Raw genomic sequence first — 22,754 nt, 5'->3', positions numbered from 1 at the left:
CCATACAGATCTTCTCTAGATCTGTCAGGTTTCGGGGCTGTCGCTGAGCAACACAGAGTTTCAGCTCCATGCAAAGATTTTGTATTATATTTAGGTTTGAAGACTGGCTAGGCCACTCCAGAACAATGATATGCTTCTTACAGAGCCACTCTTTTCCTGGCTGTGTGCTTCGGGTCATTGTCATGTTGAAAGACCCAGCCACGACCCATCTTTAATGCTCTGACTGAGGGAAGGAGGTTTTTGCCCAATATGTCACAATACATGTCTACGTTCATCCTCTCCTTAATACAGTCCAGAGCATGATGCTTCCAGCCCTATGCTTCACTGGTATGGTATTAGCCCCATGCTTCACTGGTATGGTATTTTAGGGACAATACTCCAAACACAGCGAATAGAGTTAAGACCAAAAAGTTCTACTTTGGTCTCGTCTGACCACAGGACTTTCTCCCATGTCTCCTCTGGATCATGCAGATGGTCCCTGGCAAACTTTAGACAGGCCTGGACATGGGCTGACTTAAGCAGGGGGTCCTTCCGTGCAGTGCAAGATTTTAAACCATGATGTCTTAGTGTACAGTATTACTGATAGTAGCCTTGAAAACGATAGTCCCAGCTCTCTTCGCGGCATCTCCCGTGTAGTTCTGGGCTGATTCTTCACCATTCTTAGCATCATTAATACCCCATGAGGAGAGATCTTTAGTTGGAGATTAAGTCAAAGAGGCCAGATTGAGGTGGTTGGACATGTTCAGAGGAGAGATTGTGAATATATCGGTAGAAGGATGCTGAGGTTGGAAGGTGGTCTAGAGGAAGACCAAAGAGGATATTTATGGATGCAGTGAGAGAGGACATGAAGTTAGTTGGTGTGAGAGAAGAGGATACAGAGGATAGGGTTAGATGGAGGCAGATGATTCGCTGTGGCGACTCCTCAAAGGGAACAGCCGAAAGACAAAGAAGAAAAAGAAGAAGAGGAGCGATCCTCTGTGGGGCCCCAGTCCGAGGGACATTGACAGTCATCATTAGCCTCTTCCATTTTCTGACAATTGCTCCAACAGTTGTTCCTTTTTCACCAAGCTGCTTAAAAAGTGCCTTATTAGCCCCATTCAGCTTTGTGAAGGTCTACACTTTGTCTCTTGTGTCTTTTGACAGGTCTTTGGTTTTGCCCATGTTGCTACTTAGACTTTGGCGTATTGTGGGGTGCACAGGTGTCTTTATGACGGCTAACAACCTCAAACAGGTACTACTAATTTAGAATCATGAGCAGAGTGTAGCTGGACTATTTAAAAGCAAAATAACAGGTTTTGGAGGTCAGAAATCTGGCTGATAAGCAAGTGATCAATTACTTATTTGACACAGTAATTCACAAATAAATTTTTGAAAAATCATACAATGTAATTTCCGGATTATTCTTTTTAGATTCTGTCTCTCACAGTGAAAATGCACCTAGGCTGAAATTTGTAGACCCCTCCATGATTTCTAAGTAAGAGAACTTGACCTCACTATATATATTAGGATGTACTAAAGAGTAAGTACAATTTTAAGTTTCAGGCTCAGATTCAAGAAATAGAAGCAGACAAGGTAGGTTTTCTTTATCCCCCCATTCCAAAGCTTGTGTTAATGTAGTACGTAATAGTATGTAGTAATATGCAAATGTGACTAATGATGTGCTAATGGATTTGAAAGGGCAAACATCAACTAAGTGCTGAATTTAAGGACAAAGAGATTACCAGCCTGAAGGAGGAGCTGAAGTCACTTCAGGTACATGCAAGATATTTGCAAAAGCAGCCATGATTTTCTATTTTGTGCCCTTAAAACTTTTTTCTTTCTTCATCTGTGAAGAAAGACTGCATTTCGTGGCTTACTTTCAAGTGGGGGGTCCATTAGGTAGTTTTTCTGAGAAATTACACACTATTGGTGATTGGTGCAGTCTTTAGTGCACTCTCTGTTCAAGCACCGATTAAGAGATAATGATGCTTGTTTTGTGTTTGGTAGTATTGTGCGACTGTTTTAATGAAATTCATAATGATGTGGTAAGGGTGTTGGACCGCAATATTGTTGCAGAACAGTTTTAAGGCATCGTGGTGTTGATTGCTGTTCAGATTGGGCGAGTCTGTTTTTGTGATAGCCTCAGATTCCTGTTCTTGGCTGAACCTGATGAAGCTGTTGTAGCCATCCATTTCACAGATTGATGTGCTGCTTTTAAGTTTTGCAAGTTTGTAAAAAGTGCATATTTGAGTTACTATAGATATCCTGTCAGCAGAGACCAGTCTAGTCATTCTCCTCTGATTGCTCTCATTAACAAAGTATTTCAGCCAGCAGAGCCTCTGCACAAAGAATTTTTTATCCTTTTTTTATTATACTGTTCTGTCCACTTCAGAGACTGTTGTATGTAAAATTCCCAGGAGATCAAAAGTATCCTAAAATTACACTTTGCTTTTCTTTATGCTAATGCCCAATGATCTAAGCTCTCAATCTTTATCAGTATGATTTGATGCACAGTGCTGTTGCCCCATAATTGGCAGAATAAAAACAGCAAAAAAAGGTGAAAGAGGAATGTAATGGTGTGATTTTAATAAAGTGAACGGTAAGTGGAAGAAATAACTGTGAATAACCGTGTATATTGTATGCATAGTTAAGTTCACTTAGAGGTCAAAATGCACTCTCTCAAACTTTTTTCTTTTACTACTGTTCCAGTTGTTCAAGTACAGTTTGGAGAAGAAACTAAGCGAGCTGGTAAGGGTTTACAATTATATAAATTGTTGACAGAGGCAAGTGGGAGAGGGAGAAATTAAAGAGGAGGATGTGGGGAGGAGAGAGTGGCTCATCACAAGTAACGGATAGGGAGTGTGTGTGACACTTGAGCTGCCAGTGCAGCGGAGAAAATACCACCATTAAAATATTTTATATCAGAGCTTCGCTCTGCTTAACCTTTCAAGTGACAAAGAGAAAATCTGTTTGATACAGACAATCAAAAAGTAACGATAGAAAGTGGGTAGGGTGGAGGGGGTTTTCATAAAAGTCCCTCAGGCATGTGTATAAATGAAAACCTTATCTGGCAGGGAGGAGATAAACTCAGCCAAGATGTTAAACAAAGGTCTTCTGCCCCAGAAAGCAACCCCACTGCGGTGCTTAATGATTTAGATCCTTTGTAAATGCCTTTAAAAAATATAGAAAGAGAAAGATCCCAGTTTTGATCTGAGATGCTATTGTTAGAGGGTTTTTATTTTTTATTTTTAATGTAGAGCAATTTCACCAAAAGGGGGAGTAAGAGTGCAAAGTCTTTACAGGAGCAGAAGGTGCAGCTGCAGGCTCAGGCGAAGGACAGCCACCTGAATCAGCTGGGAGATGTAAAGAAGCGTTTCAGTACGATATCAAGTCAGTGTGCTGTTGTCAGAAAGGCCCATGAGACTCTGGAGAAGAATGGTAGGCCAAATGCTAGAGAGAAAAAGTCCAATACTCTCAAAAACTCCAAAACATCTTATACCACAGTGCTGTTGAAATCATCAGTCTGAACCGTCAGTTATAATATAATTCCAAATGTGTGTTTTGTATATTAATGATATTGTTACATATCTATATATTTCTATATGTATTCTCTAATTATATTTATAATGTTATATTAGCCACTAGTAGTACCATGGGATTAATTTGATCCTTAAATTATTTAACTGGAAAATGTATACAGATTTAAAATCATTGCTTAGCCCTCCTTTCTGTAAGGAAATATTTACACTTTATGAAGGTGGCTTAATGCTAAGCATTGTCACTTTAAACCTTCAGGATTTTGGGGGTTTAGAGTCAGTTATATGTAGAGTCTGTGTCCTTTGTGGGCTTCCTTTAGCGACTGCTTTTGTGGGATTTCCTCCCACAGTCTAAAGGCATGTGCTGTAGGTTCATCGGCTGATTGGTGTGTGATCGGGTGTGTGCGTTTTTTTCCTGTGCACTAGAGATGGGAAAACATTGATTCAGTTAAATATCGTGAATTTTTTTTGTGTGGCAGTTCATGTATCTCCACACTGACTCCAGAATCGATTTTTTTTAAATGTATTTTTAATTCATGTATGTTTGCATTTAAGGTTGTATAGTGTAGTTTCTCTATAATCCTTTATTCAGGGTCACGAAGGGCCTGGAGCCTATCCCAGGAAACTTAGGGCAGAAGGCAGTGTACACACTGGACAAGGTGCCAATCCATCGCAGGGCACATACACATACTACAGGCAATTTTTTTTGGGAATGCCAATTAGCTAATCTGCATGTCTTTAGACTGTGGAAGGAAACCCACCAAGCACAGGGGGAACATGCAAACTCCATGCACACAAAGACTGGAATCGAGTCTGGCCAGGAATCAAAGCTGGACGTACAAGGCGATATTGCTAATCATTCCACCACCGTGCCACCCGTAAACGATATACACAACACAATATCCCATTTAGTTGGAGCACAATATTTGAGTTTGCTTAGAAATAATTTGTGACACTTACACAATAGCAATACAAACCGAATCGGCACCTAGGTATCCTGATATTATTGTATCGGGTGATCCTTGGTGATTCCTATCCCTAGTAGGTGAACAGAGTACAAATCTACCAAGCTACTTCACTAGCCTATTAATTGCATTTAGTTACAAGAAATTAAACAGAGGCTTCTGCATGAAGAATCATTTATAACTGCTAGAACAGAATTGATATCTACTTTTCATAATATCTTTTTGTTAATCTTTAATGTCTTATCAAAGATTTTAAAAATAATAATTGAAAAGGTGTAAAGTTGTATAAGGGCAGTAAAACACCCTGCTGCAAACTGCCCTTGATTATTTTACCAAAACAACCCACCCCCGTGTCTATTATTCCTCAGTTATATGAAAATGTCAGATGTAACAGTAATTTTTTTTTGCTGAACAGAGGGGATATACAGTATGTTTAAGTTTTGGATCATTTTCTATTGTGTGTTTGTGTAGGTAGTGTATTCTCAGCCTTCTGTCTGCCGATTGAGAATATTCATTGTGCAGTAATTCATTCTACAATATAGGAATAAAAAAAAAGCCTGGTCTTCATACTGAGTTTTTGGGTGACGTTTTAAAGTTGTTTATGTTGAATCCCAGATTAAAGCTCGGTTTAATTGGCCGTCATTTTGAAACATGAGATCTCAGCCAGTTTTGCGGGGATGAATCCAGGATAAAATTCCTGTCTACTTGATAGTTATTTTATTCACAACACCACATCCTAGATGTAATTTATTATTTTATAAACGTCTGCACTAGTGATATTGAGAGTCTGCATATTGAAGGTAATCTGGCATTTAGTCAAGTCCTGTTTAAATAATGTTTATGGTAAATGGATGGTATCATAAACATTATTATCAGCTTCTTCTAAACAACAGTATCAGTATTTATGTAAAGCAGTCATGTTTTTAAAGACAACCAATGGAAGAGATTTCTCTTCTACAGACTGTATGGTCTGTTTCAGTATGTGTTTCATTAGTGCAGTTGAAAAATGCTACTGAGTGCTAATGAAGTTATAATGTACACTACCGTTCAAAAGTTTTAGAACACTTGCAAATTTCTTTGTTTTTGTTTAGTGATTTATTTTTTACATTCTACAACAATACTGGGGATTTCAAAACTATGAAATTAGGTAATTACGTAACAACAAGAAAAACAACAGTTAGTTGTTATTTTGAGACACAGAGGTCAGCCTGTCTGTAATAGTTCTTGCAAGAACAGTATTGTCAAGTGCATTTGCAAAATCCGTCAAGCACCATAATGAAACTGGCTCTCTTGAAGGCCGTCCCAGGAGGGCGAGACCAAAACCTACCTCTGCCGCAGACGAGAAGTTCATTTAGAGTTATCAGCCTGAAAAATGACCAATTAACAGCACCTCAGATTAGAGGAGTTATGAAGTCTTTACAGAGCATAAGTAGCAGAAACATCTTAATATCAACTGTTCAAAGGAGATTAATGCATTTTTTGGACGCCTTCAGCATTCCTTTACACTGTAGAAAGAGAGAAAAATCAGGAACCATCATGGAGTTAGAAAGTGTTCTAAAACTTTTGAACGGTAGTGTACATAAACCTCTTTTTGTTTTGTTTTTTATAAGTCGAAGAGGCGATGCGGATTAACAAGAAACTTGTTTCCGTCAACACAAAACAAGAATCTACAATTGCTGCCCTAAAAAAGGTTATGCTTTAATATGTTTAATATATAATCTTTTTTTATTATTTCCATAAATAAATGATTTATATGCAAATACAGATTCTTATATTTATTTCTCTTATTTTGGCCAAGTAAGAAAAGGTCTAAAACCATAGTGTATGCCTAAAATAATTATAATAATATAATTTGATCTGCCATTGTCCAAAGTAACCTTCAGGTCTTAAATTATGCACTAGGGGCGTTCACGTCAAACTAGGACTTGTAGAATAACAGAACACAGTAGTTAGACTAAAACATCTCCTTATTTTTCTATATAATCCCCTGCTACACTAATGCACTTATCCCAGGATTTCACTAGTGCTTCGATACTGTTATGGTAAAAAGCTTTCTCAGCATACTGTACCAGAGCCATGATTGGACTGCCTGCTTCACATCTGCACCCCTTGCTTCCCTGGAACTGCTTTACATGTTTCCCAAACATGTGGAAATGGCTTGGAACGGGGTCAGGACTGTACGGCGGATGTGGCAATAACTCCCAGCCGAGTTTCTGTAATGTGCAAGTGGTGTTGTTGAATGATTGTGTGTACAGTTCCCACGGACAGATGTGTCTCTTCCGCAAGTTCACAACAAGTTATCCACTGATTTTCAAATATCATGTGCTCCACTCACTGAATGTTCACAGAATTTACGGCAGTGAGCTCAGAGCCACCCCGGCTGGGATCGTCATTCACGGACGTACAGCTTTCTTTAAAATATTTGTCCAGTAAAGTCCAGTAAGCAGCGGAGACTGGAGTACAGACACTGACAACATCAGCACACAAGGTGACATTACAACAAGCCAAAATCTCTGTTTTTGAGTTTTGGAAAATCTTCACAAAAGCTCAGTTTTCAGCGACAAAAACTGCATTTGCATGTGAATGAAAAGCCCAGCTATCTGTGGACATGGCCAATGTGTCTCATCATCGCACTGTGCTTGAAGTTTCTGTAAATGTTATTCACTTGTATGTCTTCCTTCACGAGAAATTTCTTCACAAGTCCAGGTGTGACATGAACGCCTTTTGTAACTTGATGCAAGGAGATAAAAGATAAAATAAGATATAATAGCTTTCTCAAAAGCAACAATTAAAACAAACAAAAATCTAGATTTTAAAACTCTTAGGCGGTCAGTGGAGTCTGACACAAAACCATTTTTTTATTAGGATGTGGAGAGGCTGAACAGTGAGCTGGTAAAAAGCAAAGTTGTGTCTATCTACAGCTCTGAAGACAAAAGTGCTAATTACCAGCTAAAAAACCAACAGCTGCAGGAACTTAAACAAAGGCTGATAATGGTATATATATAAAAAAAATCTTAATATGGCAAGAGTAAAGTAAGCATGTGTCACTGTAGAGTTACAGTAGATGGCTTTGTGTTTGTAGGAAACCGAACTGAATAAGAAGTTCAGAAATGAAATTGCTATAGAAAGAGCTGAGAAGCAGGTATGTGTATTAGCACTGAATTTTGGCTACTGTTTTTCCAGGTGCAATATTTGAAAAGTAATAATAATTCATAATTTAGGTTCAAGCCACAGAGAATGTTTTTACTCTTATAGGTTTAAGATTTTCTACTGCTAAAAAAATTGCAGTGGTAACATTTCATAGTAATCCTGGCCTTAAGCCGGTAATACATCTCACTCAGTGGGCTTTGTGTATGTATCTTTGTGTGTGTGTGTGTGTGTGTATCTTTGTGTGTGTATGTCTATGTCTGTCTCTGTGTCAGGAGCTTATGAGCTCCCTTCAGCATGCCCAGTGCTTGCTGCAGACTCAAACACAGGCTGTGATCCGAACCGAGCAACAGCTCCTCAAACACACAGAGGAGTACCAGGTTAGTCTGTCATCCAGCATCATCAGTTGAGTAAAAAAAAAAAAAAAGAACATTTCTGTGCTATTACAAAGACAATAGAGTGATACAAAAAAATCTACCTAAATTCACCGAAAAACATTATGTCAGTTCCAGGAGCTAAGAGAGCATCTCTTGGTGGATCTCTAAACGTTGTGAATTCACCTGAGTTTCACCTAAATAAGTATGGGTTCTCTGGTTCAGTCGGGTTCCTCTCAAGGTTTCTTCCTATTACTAACTCAGGGAGGTTTTCCTTGCCACAGTCCCCCTCGGCTTGCTCATCAGGGACAATCTGATAATTATAATTTATACATGTTTCCTCACACTTTTTTTTTTATAAATAAAACTGTATGGAATTTAATTTAATTGAGGGGGCCAATAATTCTGGTTTAGACTGTGAACTTGGAGGAGTTGCGTTTAACACAAAAGGTTAGAAAATAAAAATGATTCAAGAAGTAGAATAACTGAATCCTGCAGATGGAACCGTCTGATCTTTAATCTGAAATATTTTCTTAAAACTATGGCAACAGTTTAAAATAACCTGAGATCAGAAATAAATTAGATTTATTCTGTGTTTCAAAATAAGATTAGAAATAAATCTCATTTAGGAAGAACAACTTGCAACCCAATACTGGTAAGCATGTTTATTGTCCATTTATGGATCCTGCTGTTTTATAGGCTCCGGGCCTCCGTTTAATTCGCATATTTATTCATTGATTAAAACCAGTATTAACGTGACAAAACCCTGCTGATTTGTATGAGTGTCCCAGTCTGTTTAGAACCCTCGGTCCAGGTTGAATAAACACATAAAAATTTACAATTGCATTAAAAATTTTCCGGGTGATTAATTTCATTGCAGGTCCTTAAACGAGAACATGAAATGGTCCGAGAGAGGAGTAAAGAAAAAGAGGACAGACTTGCGCACTTGATCGATGACTACAAACATTCCAAAATCGCTGCGGAAAAAGAGGTAGTTCTGCGAAGTGCTTTATTGTTCTATCAAAAAGAAGGTCAAGTCTTGAGTAAAATAAAGTAAAAAAGAAAAAGAAAAAAAAGCATGGAACAAGTACTAACAGCTCTGTGACTGTGTGTATATACTGACCTGAAAACCCTAGATTCTGCATAAAACAGGAATGTTTTAGATTTTATGAAAGGATCATCATTTTTGTTTAAAAGAATACTATAGTATAAATGTGGTTTTGGTGTTTTTGGTGTTGTCAAATAGATGCAGAGTCTGCATGCAAAGATGCAGGCTGATCAGGAAGAACTGAAAGCTGTTCAAAAGGCATACAATCATCTCAATGAGAAACACCAACAACTGTCCTCTTGTATAACACACCAAAAAAGACATATGGAGGGCTTAGAGGTATGAAGGTTATTAATTAAACACTTTGTTTGTCCTTAAATAATTTATAAAGCTTTAATGCTACCATTAAAACAAAGACTTACATTTATTTAACTATACTCAACACGTTAAGTCCTTAAAATTAAAATAGATTCCCTTAGTTAATTATTTATTTGTGATGTGTATTGATTGGTCAGAAGGTTATGATTCAGAATCAGTACAGTATTAATACAATACTGTGTACCTGACCTCAGTTGATTTCCTATGCATCTCTCCACTCAGTTTGGCAAGCAAGCTTGCAAATTTAATCATTATAGTGTGAAGTAAAAAATTTTCCTGCCTCTGAATGGTGTTCTTTTTTAGGCCCCTTAGTGAATATGCACACAAATTATATTTTCCCTTGCAACTTTTGTTGGGTCACAAAATTCCCCCGTGAAGAAAATATTTTCTTTGATGCAAAAAAACCCCAGACCAATTAATAACTTTAGGCTATAAATTACTTTAAACTACAGGAGGCTATAAAAATATCCTCATTATTATTATTATTAGCTTGTGTCCACATATGAATAAATAAACAAACAAATAAATAAATTATGCCTCATATTATGCCTAATATAATGCACTTTATGACCATATTGTAATTTATAAAACAAAAACCCTGATTTGATCAAAACCATGCGTTTTGTCAGTTGTTGCACCCCCTAGCTGTTAAACAAAGAAAAAAACGTGAAGTTGTTAGGATATTTAAGATGTTTATTTAACAAATCTCACTAGTCACTTAAGAGACTTGAGCTCACTTTCTGCTAACTTGACAGCATTCTTTTCGCGTCTTTGAATGTAAAGAGAGGCTGGTGAGGAAATGACTTTTTGTAGCTCCTATAGCTTATTATCCCTTAAATATAGCACTTAATGTAAAAAAAAAAAAAACATATGATTTGTCATCTACTGTTAAAATAAAAAAATTTATCACTGGCAAATTGCTTTGTAAAAAATGAGCAAATCTTTTCAAGGGGTGCTACATACGGAGTATGGCTTCATTATGTTCTGACTCACTATGCTGTTTTATTTCAGATCGGCCTAAAGGATGACTTTGACATCCAAACAAACTCTCCTACCAGCCCAAACCGTGATATCGATGTGCACAAGGATGCATCTTTAGATGGAGAAGGCTGTCAAACCAGTTCTCAAAATAATTGTGAGAAAATGAGACATTGCAAAGAAGATGAAGACATTCCAGGTGAGAGGAATGCAGGCTTCTGTTCTCCAGCCAAGCTGGGCGCCGTTAAAACTAATATTTTTGCACAGAATGATGTGATGCAGGGGGAGTTGGGTTCCTCGGTTGACAGAATATCTTTATCAAGAAAGCTTACCTGTACTTATTATTTTTCAATCCGTAATGATGCATGAATTTAATTTCCTTATGTAGATGAAAGCACTGCCGAGTGTCAAGAAGCGGCACTAGGCAGAGAAAACGACGAGGTTAATGTTCGTTCACAGACTGATCGAACAACGTTGGCGCTTCCACCTTCAGGAGGCCTTGGTGCTTTGGCTCCAGATCAGTCAGAGACAAGTGAGAGAGTCAGCGGAACTGATGTGACAAATCAGCAGATAAATCCAGCTGTCAAACAAGAATCAAGTGTCAGTGAAAGCGCACCAGCGTTAGATAATGGTCACCCTTCAAATGCAGTACAAAGTTATACAGAAAGCTGTCTCGCTAAGCTATCAGAACCCCAAACCAGGTCTGTTTATGATGTGGCCATTGACCCAGTGATGTCTGAACCCGGGGTTACGCCAGCAGAGAAGAGGCTGTGTGTCTATGAAAAACGAGAGTGCCAGACACCAGATAAACACCCATCTGAGACATCTCAGGACGTTAACTTGAAAAGAGCTGAGACTCAGGCTGTAGCACCTGAGATAAAAAAGGCTCTGAATGCCTTACCAAATAGAGATAATAAACCATGTATGAATGAACCAATCATTGTTGTGGAAGAAGATACGGGACCAGCACAAACTCCTAACAAGAGTCTTATGAAGTATAGACAATTAGGTCTATGCAATTCAAGTTCACAGCAACAAACTATTCCGAAGGATTCAGACGGTTCTTGTGTTGCCACAATTTCTGACGAATCTTTTAGTGAGCTGCAAGGAAATCCTGATCAACAGGACACCTTGGAAGATATAAACAGCAGTACCGGGTTCACAGAGGCGAAATGTATCCCAGAAACAGAGTTGAACACCATTTCCCGTCCTGTTGAATCATCTTCTCAATGCACTGTGTTTATCACAGCTAATACAGCAAAAGCTCTAGATGGAAATAAACCAGACGATATCTGTACTTATGCTTTATCTGCACAGAACCATGAGCAAAATGCGGAAGCTTTTCCAGATCCCCAGATCTTAATCCACCAGGAAGATTCTGTGTACACTGATGCCAAATTAAATGAAGATCTTAATATTGCTGAAAAGCAAATTATTGGCATAGAACCAGGTTATAGTGACGAAAGCAAAAAAAATGGATACACGTCTTTTGGATTGGACGTGTCATTGACAGAAACATCACATGCACAATTGACATCACAAACTGACACTGTGGCGCAAACAAACAAATCTTCAGCACCCTCAAGAAGGCTCGGTTCTGAGAAATCTGTGCTGCCCTCTGGCAGCCAGGACCTCCACAGATCATGGCGTACCCCTGTTTTTCCAAAGTCCACACCAAGAAACCGAGGTATCTTGTTGTTATTTACAAATAGAGCTATTAAAATAGCATTAATCTTCTGTGAACAGTATGCACTTCTTGTCACTCAGGTGGACCTTTTGACAAAGTGAATGCATCAGACATCCAGAAACTTGATCGCTACAGCGAATGGAATGCGATAAAAGAGACATTTTATGAAATCTCTGCTGAAAAGGTAATTTTTACAAACATGGATTGAGCAAAAAGGTCAAGGAGACATGCATGGTACACAAAGTGTGTTTAAAATGACTCTCATTCCCAAAAGTATTTAAGTCTGTATTTTTCTCAATGAAAGGTTGATTGGAAAGAAGAGGAAAACATCACAGATTATAAATCAGTGACATGTCTGTAAGGAATCTGAGCGGCAATGTGGAGAGCCGATGAAATCTAATCTGTCTTTAACTAATGTTTTAGAAAATTCATCTGTATCCCGTTCTCCAAAGTTAAGACAGCTTCTTTGAGGATCACGCCATTTTAAAAAAATATATATTTAAGAGAATGGAAAAGAGCAGGAAAGATATTTTGATATACGTGATTGAAATATATGACTTTCATAAGCTGCTTTATACTGTAAGTTTCTGACTTGGCCTGAACTTTTACTGCAGGCTTTACAGTCGTCTTACCTTAGAAGGTCATTCAAGCGTGTATTATATTTGTTTGTACTATAAATTTGCTGCTGAATTACAAGCAGCCTGACTACCTCTCACTACCTCCAGTACTTATGGTCTCGTATTTTATTAGACCCAGGTGCTATACTGTCTAGAGAGGGTGACATAAATGCCGTTTTTATTTCTGGTATTACAAAGGGTGGGCTTTTAAAAATTTTATTAGTGATTGCTGATGTCATCGGTCATTTTGAGAGCATGATAGTAGAATTATGTTTTACTTCGTTATCTATAGCATCATACAGTAACTCAGTACATCAGCTTAAAAATGATCATGTATGATTTTCATTCATTATATTACCCTAAACTGAAAAACTCACTATCCAAAAGACTCACTATCAGATGAGAATTATTTAAAGTCAGGATATTACACTTTTATATCTGTTTTTGTTTCTTTACACAGGAGAGCAGAATTCCCATCTCATTTGGTTCAGCTCAGTCAGGCAGCCCAGCGGCGTGCTCAGTGGGTAATGGGCTGAGACAGAACTGCACCGTTACTCCCCCTCCCAGACGGCACAGCTTGGGAAAAGTGTCTCAGGCCGTGTGTGAGGAAAGAACGCCCACGCCTCTTGAGAAACAGGACCATCAGACATCTGACATCAGGGCCCAGATCGCCAAGATCGAACAGTTCCTCTCTTCTGATAGTTTCAGACCACAGAAAAGACGTAAAGTAGATGATGCTGAGCATTTCAAATGCTTTGATTAAAAGCGTTATCTTTATTGTATTAAAATCTGAGATGTTTTAGAGCTTGAATGTGTGGCTGGTTGGTTTTGTTTATTTATTTTTTTTTTTTGTGTGTCAAACATGTTTCTTATATGAAACATGACCCAGAACGATGTCTAACTTAAATGCATTTTAATCCTTGCTCCATGCTTTACCCTACTGATAAACAAGGTAAGCTGCTTAACATAAAACATGTTAATTACAGTTTTAAAGCCAATTAACAGTAATTACCTCCTGGATGGCCTGTCTTCTCCATTTAATTTACCAAACACAAACTGCCACCAACTATAACTTGTGCTAATTAAAACATTCGAGTAACAGGAATCAATTAATGCACATTAACCCAAATTAACAAATGCAAATGATTCTCTCATTAAGTTTATGTTCGTAATAAGGAGGTTGTTTAGAACATATGGGCACATGTTAGGGCGATACAGATGACAAAATGTGTTGGCGCTTCTGGTCAAGTAGCGAGTTTATGTTGTAGAACAATTAGCAGATGTTAATGATCTTTTCAGTCGACATGAAAATCTGTAAATGAAAACCTGTCATTATTGTAATATTTGTGTTTAGTTTGATAAGATTTAGAATGTACTTGTGTTAGTGCATGTGTTTGTTTGTTTTTTTCTCATATATTCTACAGAACTGAAGCTGATGCTTGAATTTCGTTCTGTTTTATTATTAGATAAATCAGTGTTCGTTTTTAAAATTAAAGCAGTTTAAAGGTCTCAACAAAATTATTCTCCTTAGAAGAAATAAAACCACACTGCAGAAAGAAAATGTGCACCTCCTGAGGATGGCACAAGGTCCCTCTCAGGTCTGGCTTAATACACTTACTCATTATTAATATGTCAAAATGTTAATGTCCTCATAAAGAAATCTGATGTGTTTTGAGGGTCTGTGCCAGCAGTGCTGACCCTTATCCTTAAAGGGAGTAGGCAATATGAAAAGTGTAATTTTAATACACAATCTGGAATATGAAGTGGCGGTCCTTTGAAACAGTCAATTACACTTGAGCGCGGGAGGGACCCCGGTGTTAATTACTAGTCGGTTTTATATAGAGTGTAAATAAAGAGCTTGCTGACATTCACATTCCATCACTATGTCCTGACTGCCACAGCAAATTAGCCTGGCCCTATGGGCTCCACTGGACCCTGAGCGTTCATTTAACACTAGAATAACACTCACTAACACGCTGGGCTAGAGGAGACGCTGATTAGATTCACGTTGAGATCTTTAAAGAGACTTGTCTTGACTGCGAATAAAAATATTTGACTATTGTTAAAAAATACTTAATTATACTAAATGTGTTTGCACGTAGTTCATGTCAAGCCATCATATTTAAATGACTCCAATGTCTGAGTCAGCTAAGGTTTAAGAATTTTAATAAAAAAAACATTTTAAATGTTTTGTTTTGTAGCGTGATCCTTAACCATAATACATCAAATAGTCGTAAGCCCGCAGCAGGGTTTTAATAGAACGCCCAAAACAATTGCTTTAGATATTAAGCAATTGTTAACTACCTTATGTTTCGGGTTTTTTTTCTTTGTCTAAAGTTTCCTCCTACATCTTTCTACATGGAGGAGGACACTCTTGTGTTGTGAATCACCTCCGCTTTAGCCTTCTCATCTTACTTCTCACTGAGAGACGAGAAGATAATCCCTGCCTGCCCAGTACTGTCAAAGGTCACCGCAGTTTAAAGTTCACCGTCCACATCATTTATATGGCCCTAAATTAGCCCCAACCCGTAGTTCTGACTTTCTCTCTTCCTCTCTCTACCTCTCTTTATCTCACACTTTTGACCAAGGATTCATCATATCACCTCCTCCAGCCAGAGCCGTGAACAATGCTGAACGGACAATGCTTTTGATTGAGTTATGCTCCTCAAGGACCACCATAGGAGCACCATACGTTTCTAATTCTGCGGAGGTTAGGAGCAATCACATGAGTACACGTTACTCCCCCGTACGTCTATATATCTGTGAGCGGCACAGCGTGCTTCATAAAGGATGAACCGTTTCAGCTGTTACTGAAAAGTAGTGGACCCCAAAGCCCCGTCTTAACCCGCGTGCTGTCCCGCATTATCCATGTCCCTGTTGACGTGTTGGGCCGTAAGTCTCGCACAGAGGGACGCCGCAGCTGGATGATGGAGAGCACTTGTGCACTCCAGGGGATCTTGTAAAACTGCCGTGCCCCTGATTTCCACTCTGAGCCCGGCCTCCACCCCGGCGCACTATCTACTCTCGGCTTGCCCTAAATCACGGAGCGGGGATGACATGTTGAGATCCATTAAGCAACAAATGTATTTAGTTACTAACTTTTACAGGGTCAGAGAGATGGCCGAGGTCTTGGTGTTTTAAAGTAATGCGGTGTGGGGTACTGAATCAGTGTCAGCTAATGAAGAGTAGGTGGCCTGTTTAATTACAAAGGAAAAAGATTTTTTTTTAAAACCCAAATAACTTTCCCCATGTCAAAACCATAGTCATAATTGACTATAAAAACCATGGTCATAAGAGTGACATACTGTATGTTAAAAGGAGATCTTTATCTCTGTGCCTTTATCATTCAGTGTTTCATTAGTTGTAATCGAATGTAGGTTGAATATTGCAGTAAGATTTCTATTGATTCATCTATAGATTAAATCTATTTTTTGTCCTTATGAATGTATTTTTTTATTATTTTTTATCTGAAGTTTGGAAAGCAGCTGACTGTAGCTGTTCGTGTTTTCTTTGTCAGCAATTATTCATGAGCGAAACTTGCTGTTGTTTTTATCAGCATTGTTTTTAATAGTGATGTGATGGGCGTGTATGTGTGAGTTAGTCAGAGGGAATGAGATAGATATTGAGGCCACTACACAAGGCCTCAATGACACGCACCATTAATCTCACCCAGCTACCCTTAACTGCTTCTCACTTATGAAGAAAACATCTCAATTGTTTTACTGAACCTTATCCATCTCTCTCTTTTTCTAGTGTTTTTTTTAAAGCACATTTTTGTTTATGCTCCAGAATAGTTGTCTTTAAGAGTTCACTTAGTTAGCAGTTAATAGGAACGTGTCCTTCACAAGGGAATTGAAACTATCTTGTAATTCCGGGAGCTGCACCAAAATGGTGCTGTCTTCATCGTCTGACCGACAGAGATGGTGCAAATTTCCTCTGCTTGTTGCTTTTTCTCATGCCATCTCACTTTTCCGTAATATATACTTCGAAACGATGCACGTCTGAGTAAACCTCCGGTATGCTAGAGGATGAAACTCAAGGTCTTGAGAGTCTGGGGTTGATTTTATAGGATGCTTTTTTTTTAAGAGTTCATCCCAGAGTGTCTGGTGCCATTGAGCAGGTGCCTTCCATCAGGATTTCAGCGTGACTCACAAAGCCGACATTAAAGCTTGTACTTGCTCCACTGGCTCGTACGCTGCTCATCAAGGTGGCTGATCGTAATAGTCCGAGTGACACTTTTTTCTTTGTGCTTACTCAAATAATAAAAGATGATCTCCTTCATTATAAATTTTAATATACGTCCTACAGTGTAGGCTACTCATTTACTTATCGATTTTTTTCCCATAGAAATACCAAGTTGGGTTGTCATAGTCACCATATAAAGATGGAATTTTGCGCGTAAATCAACTTCTGAGATTTGAAACGGGGATGTGTATTTATCCCTTGCTGCCAGATTAACGACCAACAGTGCACCCTTTAATGACCTGTCAGATTGCAAGAAAAATGAGGTTACAGGTCATCAGATTGAAATCGGTTCCATTCCTGGCTTTCTGGTGCCAGTGCCTACATTTTTCCATTTCTCTTTAGCGATAACAAAATGACTGAGGTTTCCGAAACAATTTATTTCGGTTGCGATTTGAATCAAGATTTAAAGACAATTTACAACTTCCTGTTAATCTGAAAGCGAGACTGCAGTTTATTATTACAAAGACTTTTAAGACTCGCATTCATTTTGAAAAGAATACGGCAAAAATCTCTTCACTATAGAACATTCACTGACCAGAATTATTCGGATGAGACTAGATGAAAAGTAAATCTCTATTAAGTGGTCGCACAATCATCCGTTACAGTTACGTCATTAATTATCAGACGAGGAATGCGCAGACCTTTTCATCTTAATCTAGAGTCCAAGCCGGGCCAAGGCACAGCAGGAATTCAGATGATTTAGCTGCCTTTGACTTAATCAGTCTTAGGTGCATTACAATGGCAGAGCACATTGATGGATCACTTTCTAGTCACTGAGTGGTGTTTATATAGTATATATTCACTGACTGTCTCACCACGCTTCTTGGCTGAAAGAAAACGATAGTGACTTTTCAAGGGCCAAGGGGTCTCGTTTAAAGCCGGTTCTGGTGTGTTGGTTATTTTATATATCTGAACAGATGTATGTATTTATCATTTGAACAGTTAATCACTTTTAGACTCTAAAATAAACTGAAGAAAATGCTTTTAGATGTAATTGCACTGGATTTGGGAAAGCTTTCCCTGTTTTGTAAAACTGGAGTACAAAAGAGTACTTTTTTTTTTATTTTTTTTTATAGAATCTCAAAATGTCCAGTTGGAATTGTTTGTAAATGACTGGTTGCTGTTAAGTACTGCAGCAGGGATCTAATCAAACTTGGTACAAGTATAAAATCTCTACAAAATGCATGGCTGAACATTATGTTCTGATACAACATACACTAGTATAACATGGCCTTTCCACTCTGTTTACTTGTACAAACTTTACATGCTGAGTAACAACTAGCTTTTCAAGGATCTCAAATGTCCAACTGGAAATCAATCTGACTGACGTGTTACTGTTGAGTACAACATGAACATGAAGTTAACCACACATCCATTAAAGCCTGTTCTCTGTCAGTAAACGAATGCAGCCCTGTTGCAGTTTCTACAGATCCTGATTGAGGTCTTTAAAATAGTTTATAATGATATCCTCCAGTTCTGTCTTCCTTGTGGAAAGCCCCTTGTGAGCTGACCAGCCGGTGAACCCAGACACCGCCAGAGACATCACTTTTCAAGTAACTGTACTCTTGTTAGTTTTGTTGCCAAATGATCTGGCAAGACAGGCCTTTATAAACTTCCCAGCACTAAAATGTCTCTATTAGCACTTTTAACTGCTGAGCTTTAAAGATGGTGTCAAGTGTTAAGAACACGATGACGCAAAGGTACAAAATGTCTTTGTGGAATACAGCTGAAACGACAGTGATGCTGCGTGGCGTACCACAATAACACTTGCTGCGCACTCATCTGACACTGTGGTATCGCCAGTTGAGTCATTGTTCTAAGAAACAACAAGCCTTACGTCTCGCACCGCCGTGACCTCTTGTCCTCGCTGCTGATATACTCGGTTTAAACACTGTAACCTTTTTTTGCCTTTTTATCAAAGCAACCCGTTCTCTGCATTTATTATTTCCAGATTCTGATCCCACCACGGTGTTCGGGCCTGACATGTAGCTCTGCTCAGTCGTGGAGTTCAGCTCTCAGGATCTGGCAGGAGATAAGCACTTTGTAGTGATTTACAGGCCTGGTATTTGATTCCTACTAAACCGATGCTGCAGCATTCAAACACTGAGATACTATCTTTGAAGAAATGTCCTGACCAAACATAATTTCTGCTCTCTCCTGGAGCCTGGCCAGGCCCTCGAAAGTTTTTCCTCCTCATAAACTCAAGTGGAGACTGAAAAATTTCATCTCCCAAGATTGATAGTGTGTGCTTAGGATATAGAAGTCTCAGTTTTTATTATACGAGGACTCTATTTCTCTAAGTGTTCCATTGTGTGCTATTTGTAGAACAACGTATATGAAGCTTTCACCGTGCACAGAGAGTCCAAAACTATCACAGTGCACTTAAAACACAAGTATATATGGATTATGTATAGAAGTAATCCATAACTGCTGCTTTAGTTGTCATGAAACGGTGCCAGATGTAACCGCACGTCTAAGGGATGAGCTCAATACCCAGCGTCCTTGTGCTTTTTAATTAAGTCGAAGGGTGAATGTTTTTATTCCCACACGTGTTCAAGGATTTGCGCTGTGCATACCATAGGGCATTAATGAACGGTTCTGCAGCTGGTGGTACCACTCCGATACCCTTCAGCCTGCACTCTCTCCAAGACTCTCTGTTTAAGTAATGCTGGACGGCAGCCCACATCCGCCTGAATTTCTTCATATTTAGGCGTTTGAAGGTGAGCCAGTGTTTTAAATACTCCAGTGGATCTCAGACAATTCTTGGGCTTTGCCTTATCTACCATTCTTTACAAATCTACTACCACCTGCACATTATTTTAAGAGCATCTCAGAGCACAGCAAGGCCAAGTTCCAGTCAAAGATGGGAATAAAAAAAAAGCAAAACTGTGCAAAAAAATTCTTACTGAAAGTTTGTCAGGATGCAAGGCCAAAGGTTATATTACGATACAGTACACTGTGGATTATTGCTGATTTTTGTGGAATAAAAACTGAATTCGGAAAATATTTTTTAGTCCACAAACCGGAGAAACCATAGGGCACTTGTATGAACTTGGAGAGAAAGTGTAAAACTTAATACAGAAAGTAACATAGACTGTTGCCACAATTAGGTTTCGACTTTAGATTTCTAGGTAATCTAAAAACCTTACTCTGAAGCTTTTGTTTACAAAATTAGCTTTTTTGTACTTACTTTGTAACATTGTAACATTTGTAACACTATCTGTATACACTTCCAGAAACAGCATTCAATGAATATTGTGAAAGAAATACCCTTGACTCTAAGTTTAGTTTAAAATTAATTTTGAATATACTTGGTGTAGCAAGGTATTACACTGTTGGCCTATTAAAAACAGATGAACACCAATCAGCCATAACAGTAGAATATTGCCCCGAATGTATGCTGTGGGACCTGGCACCAAGCGGTCAGCAACAGGTCCTTTAAATGCTGTAAGTTGAAAGGTGGAGCCTTCATGGATCTGGGTTTTATTCTTCCTTTGTTTACTTATTTTTAGTAGTGTTTTTTTTCACCCTGTGCTCTGACCCCCCTTTCCAACACAAAATTTCTGAAAAAAAAATTCAATGTGCTGTAACATACCGTGCATCTTGTGTGCCTCATGACACTATGATGTCAAAAACAAAGCTTTCTTTGCCCTTTCATTTAAAAAGTGAAACTAAAATATTCTAGATTTTTTTTTTTTACATGTAAAGGGGAATATTTCAAGCATTAATTTTTAATTTAATTGATTTTAGCTTACAGCTCATGGAAATCCAAAATCTAGCATTTCAAAATATCAGAATATTTCATGAGGTCAATTAGTAAAGGATTTGCAATACAAAAATTTTGAAAAACTATGTTCATTCTTGCACTCATACTCGATCAGGGCTCCTTTAGCATAAATTACTGCATCGGCATGGCGTGGAGGCAATCGCCCTGTGGCCTGTGTTACTAAGGACCATGTTGCTTTGATATCAGCCTTCAGCTTGTCTGTATTGTTGGATCAGGTGTTTCTCTTCTTGCGTTAGAATTGTAAATAAAATCTTTATAGGGTTCAGGTCAGGCGAGTTGGCTGTCAGTAATGGCATGGTCAGCTAGTAGCAACTAGTGGTAGTTTTGGCACTGTGGGTAGGTGCCAAATCCTGCTGGATAAGGAAATCAGCACCTTCATAAAGCTTGTCAGCAAACATAAGCATGAAGTTGTCTAAAATCTCCTGGTAGACAGCTGCATTGACTTTAGACTCGATAAAAGACAGTAGACCAACACCAGCAACTGATGCCATGTCACTGATGACTAAAAACATCACAATGGAGTTCAAGCAAATTGGATTCTGTGACCCCCCTCCCAAAAAAAATTGGGTCTTGATTTCCAGATGAAATGCAAAATTAATTTTTATCTGCAAAGAGGACTTTGGACCACTGAGCGACGAAACAAGTGACTTGAAATTAAGACTGCAACAGTTGGATTGGATTTCCTAAAGACTTCTGTGCTTGGTGGCTCTTGATGTTGTCTCCTGCCTTACTTGACTCTTTATGAATCACAATTTCTTGAATCGGCTTTGCATGACAATTGTGGAGGGTGACTATAATAATTTTCTGGACAACTGTCGAGTCATCAGTCTTTCCAATGTGTATACTGAACTATATAGTAAAATATACTGTATGAATAGGAACTTACCCAAACTTGAAATTAAATATTCCAATATTTTGATATTATTTATTGAAACAAAAAAGCTTAAAATGTAATGAATCTCTCTCTGTCTCTCTCTCTCTCTCTCTCTCTCTCTCTCACACACACACACACAGCCACATTATATATATATATATATATATATATATATATATATATATATGTGTGTGTGTGTGTATGTGTGTGTGTATAATATATTAAAATATATATAATAATATTATATAATATATAAAATAATATTATATAATATATAAAATAAATAACATTATGAATGTGTGTGTGTATATATATATATATATATATATATATATATATATATATATATATATATATATATGTATGTATACACACACATACATAATGTTATTTACGACAAAAGTCGGAGGCACCATATTATATGCTGTACCAATTCTGTTATACATGTTTTAATTACTGCATAATTATGTACAAAATCATTCAGTATTTCCAATAAATAAATAACATTACAGAAGAATATATGCATGGCTGTAAAGAAAAAAAATATAGTACAAGACAGACAGACCAGTTTTCAGATGGAAACAAAAAAACCTAATGTTCGCTCCTGAGATTTGCATAAAAATAGAAAGGAGCGAGTGGGACAAAGTTGCCCGAAAAACTCCAGTAAACTCAGTTACCCCTAACAGCTGTTTGCTAATGAAACTGCACAAATCTGTGTCTAAAAATCCTGATTTAAACAATGAGTTTTCACTCCAAATATTGACTGTTTATTTTATTACTCTTTATTGCTCTTTATAGAAGTTTCTTTTATGCAGAAAAAAAAAGTTTTTTTTATGCACAAAAAGCATCTTTTGCTTATGCCATATTTTTGTATGTGCCCAAGACTTTTGCACAATACTATAAGTAAAATAGTTGTTTTTTTTGTTGCTTTTACTGAGCTTGCTGGAGAATGAGATCTTATTAAGACTTTTGCACAGTACTATATCATCAATAATCAAGAACAGATCAACTTTATGGTGAAATTCAACTAAATTTTCTCAGTCTAGTAAAGCGGTTTTCTAGGTTAACAGCTGCTTGTTTGTGTTACATTAAGGGGCTAAAGGAATTTGTCTCACAGTATCTTGACTTCAAGGCCACTT

The 22,754-nt window shown here is 37.9% G+C and overlaps 1 protein-coding gene across 1 annotated transcript in view; it reads left to right on the top strand.

The window, feature by feature from the left end:
* LOC128532123 (uncharacterized) overlaps window positions 1–13,572 on the top strand; it is a 75,825-nt gene extending 62,253 nt beyond the window's left edge. The window contains exons 6-19 of the mRNA XM_053506348.1: window positions 1,537–1,572; window positions 1,678–1,752; window positions 2,689–2,727; window positions 3,282–3,417; window positions 6,091–6,170; window positions 7,346–7,474; window positions 7,563–7,622; window positions 7,903–8,007; window positions 8,882–8,992; window positions 9,248–9,388; window positions 10,439–10,604; window positions 10,794–12,092; window positions 12,173–12,276; window positions 13,170–13,572. Of these exons, the coding sequence (XP_053362323.1) occupies window positions 1,537–1,572; window positions 1,678–1,752; window positions 2,689–2,727; window positions 3,282–3,417; window positions 6,091–6,170; window positions 7,346–7,474; window positions 7,563–7,622; window positions 7,903–8,007; window positions 8,882–8,992; window positions 9,248–9,388; window positions 10,439–10,604; window positions 10,794–12,092; window positions 12,173–12,276; window positions 13,170–13,472 (2,784 nt within the window). The 3' untranslated portion in view covers window positions 13,473–13,572. The remainder of the gene's footprint in view (window positions 1–1,536; window positions 1,573–1,677; window positions 1,753–2,688; window positions 2,728–3,281; window positions 3,418–6,090; window positions 6,171–7,345; window positions 7,475–7,562; window positions 7,623–7,902; window positions 8,008–8,881; window positions 8,993–9,247; window positions 9,389–10,438; window positions 10,605–10,793; window positions 12,093–12,172; window positions 12,277–13,169) is intronic.
* Window positions 13,573–22,754: the final 9,182 nt, after the last annotated feature.

Source organism: Clarias gariepinus, chromosome 10 (assembly GCF_024256425.1).
Source record: "Clarias gariepinus isolate MV-2021 ecotype Netherlands chromosome 10, CGAR_prim_01v2, whole genome shotgun sequence".
In the NCBI taxonomy this organism is placed as follows: Eukaryota; Metazoa; Chordata; class Actinopteri; order Siluriformes; family Clariidae; genus Clarias; species Clarias gariepinus.
The sequence above is the reverse complement of the archived record's forward strand: the minus strand, read 5'-3'. Positions and strand labels throughout refer to the sequence as shown.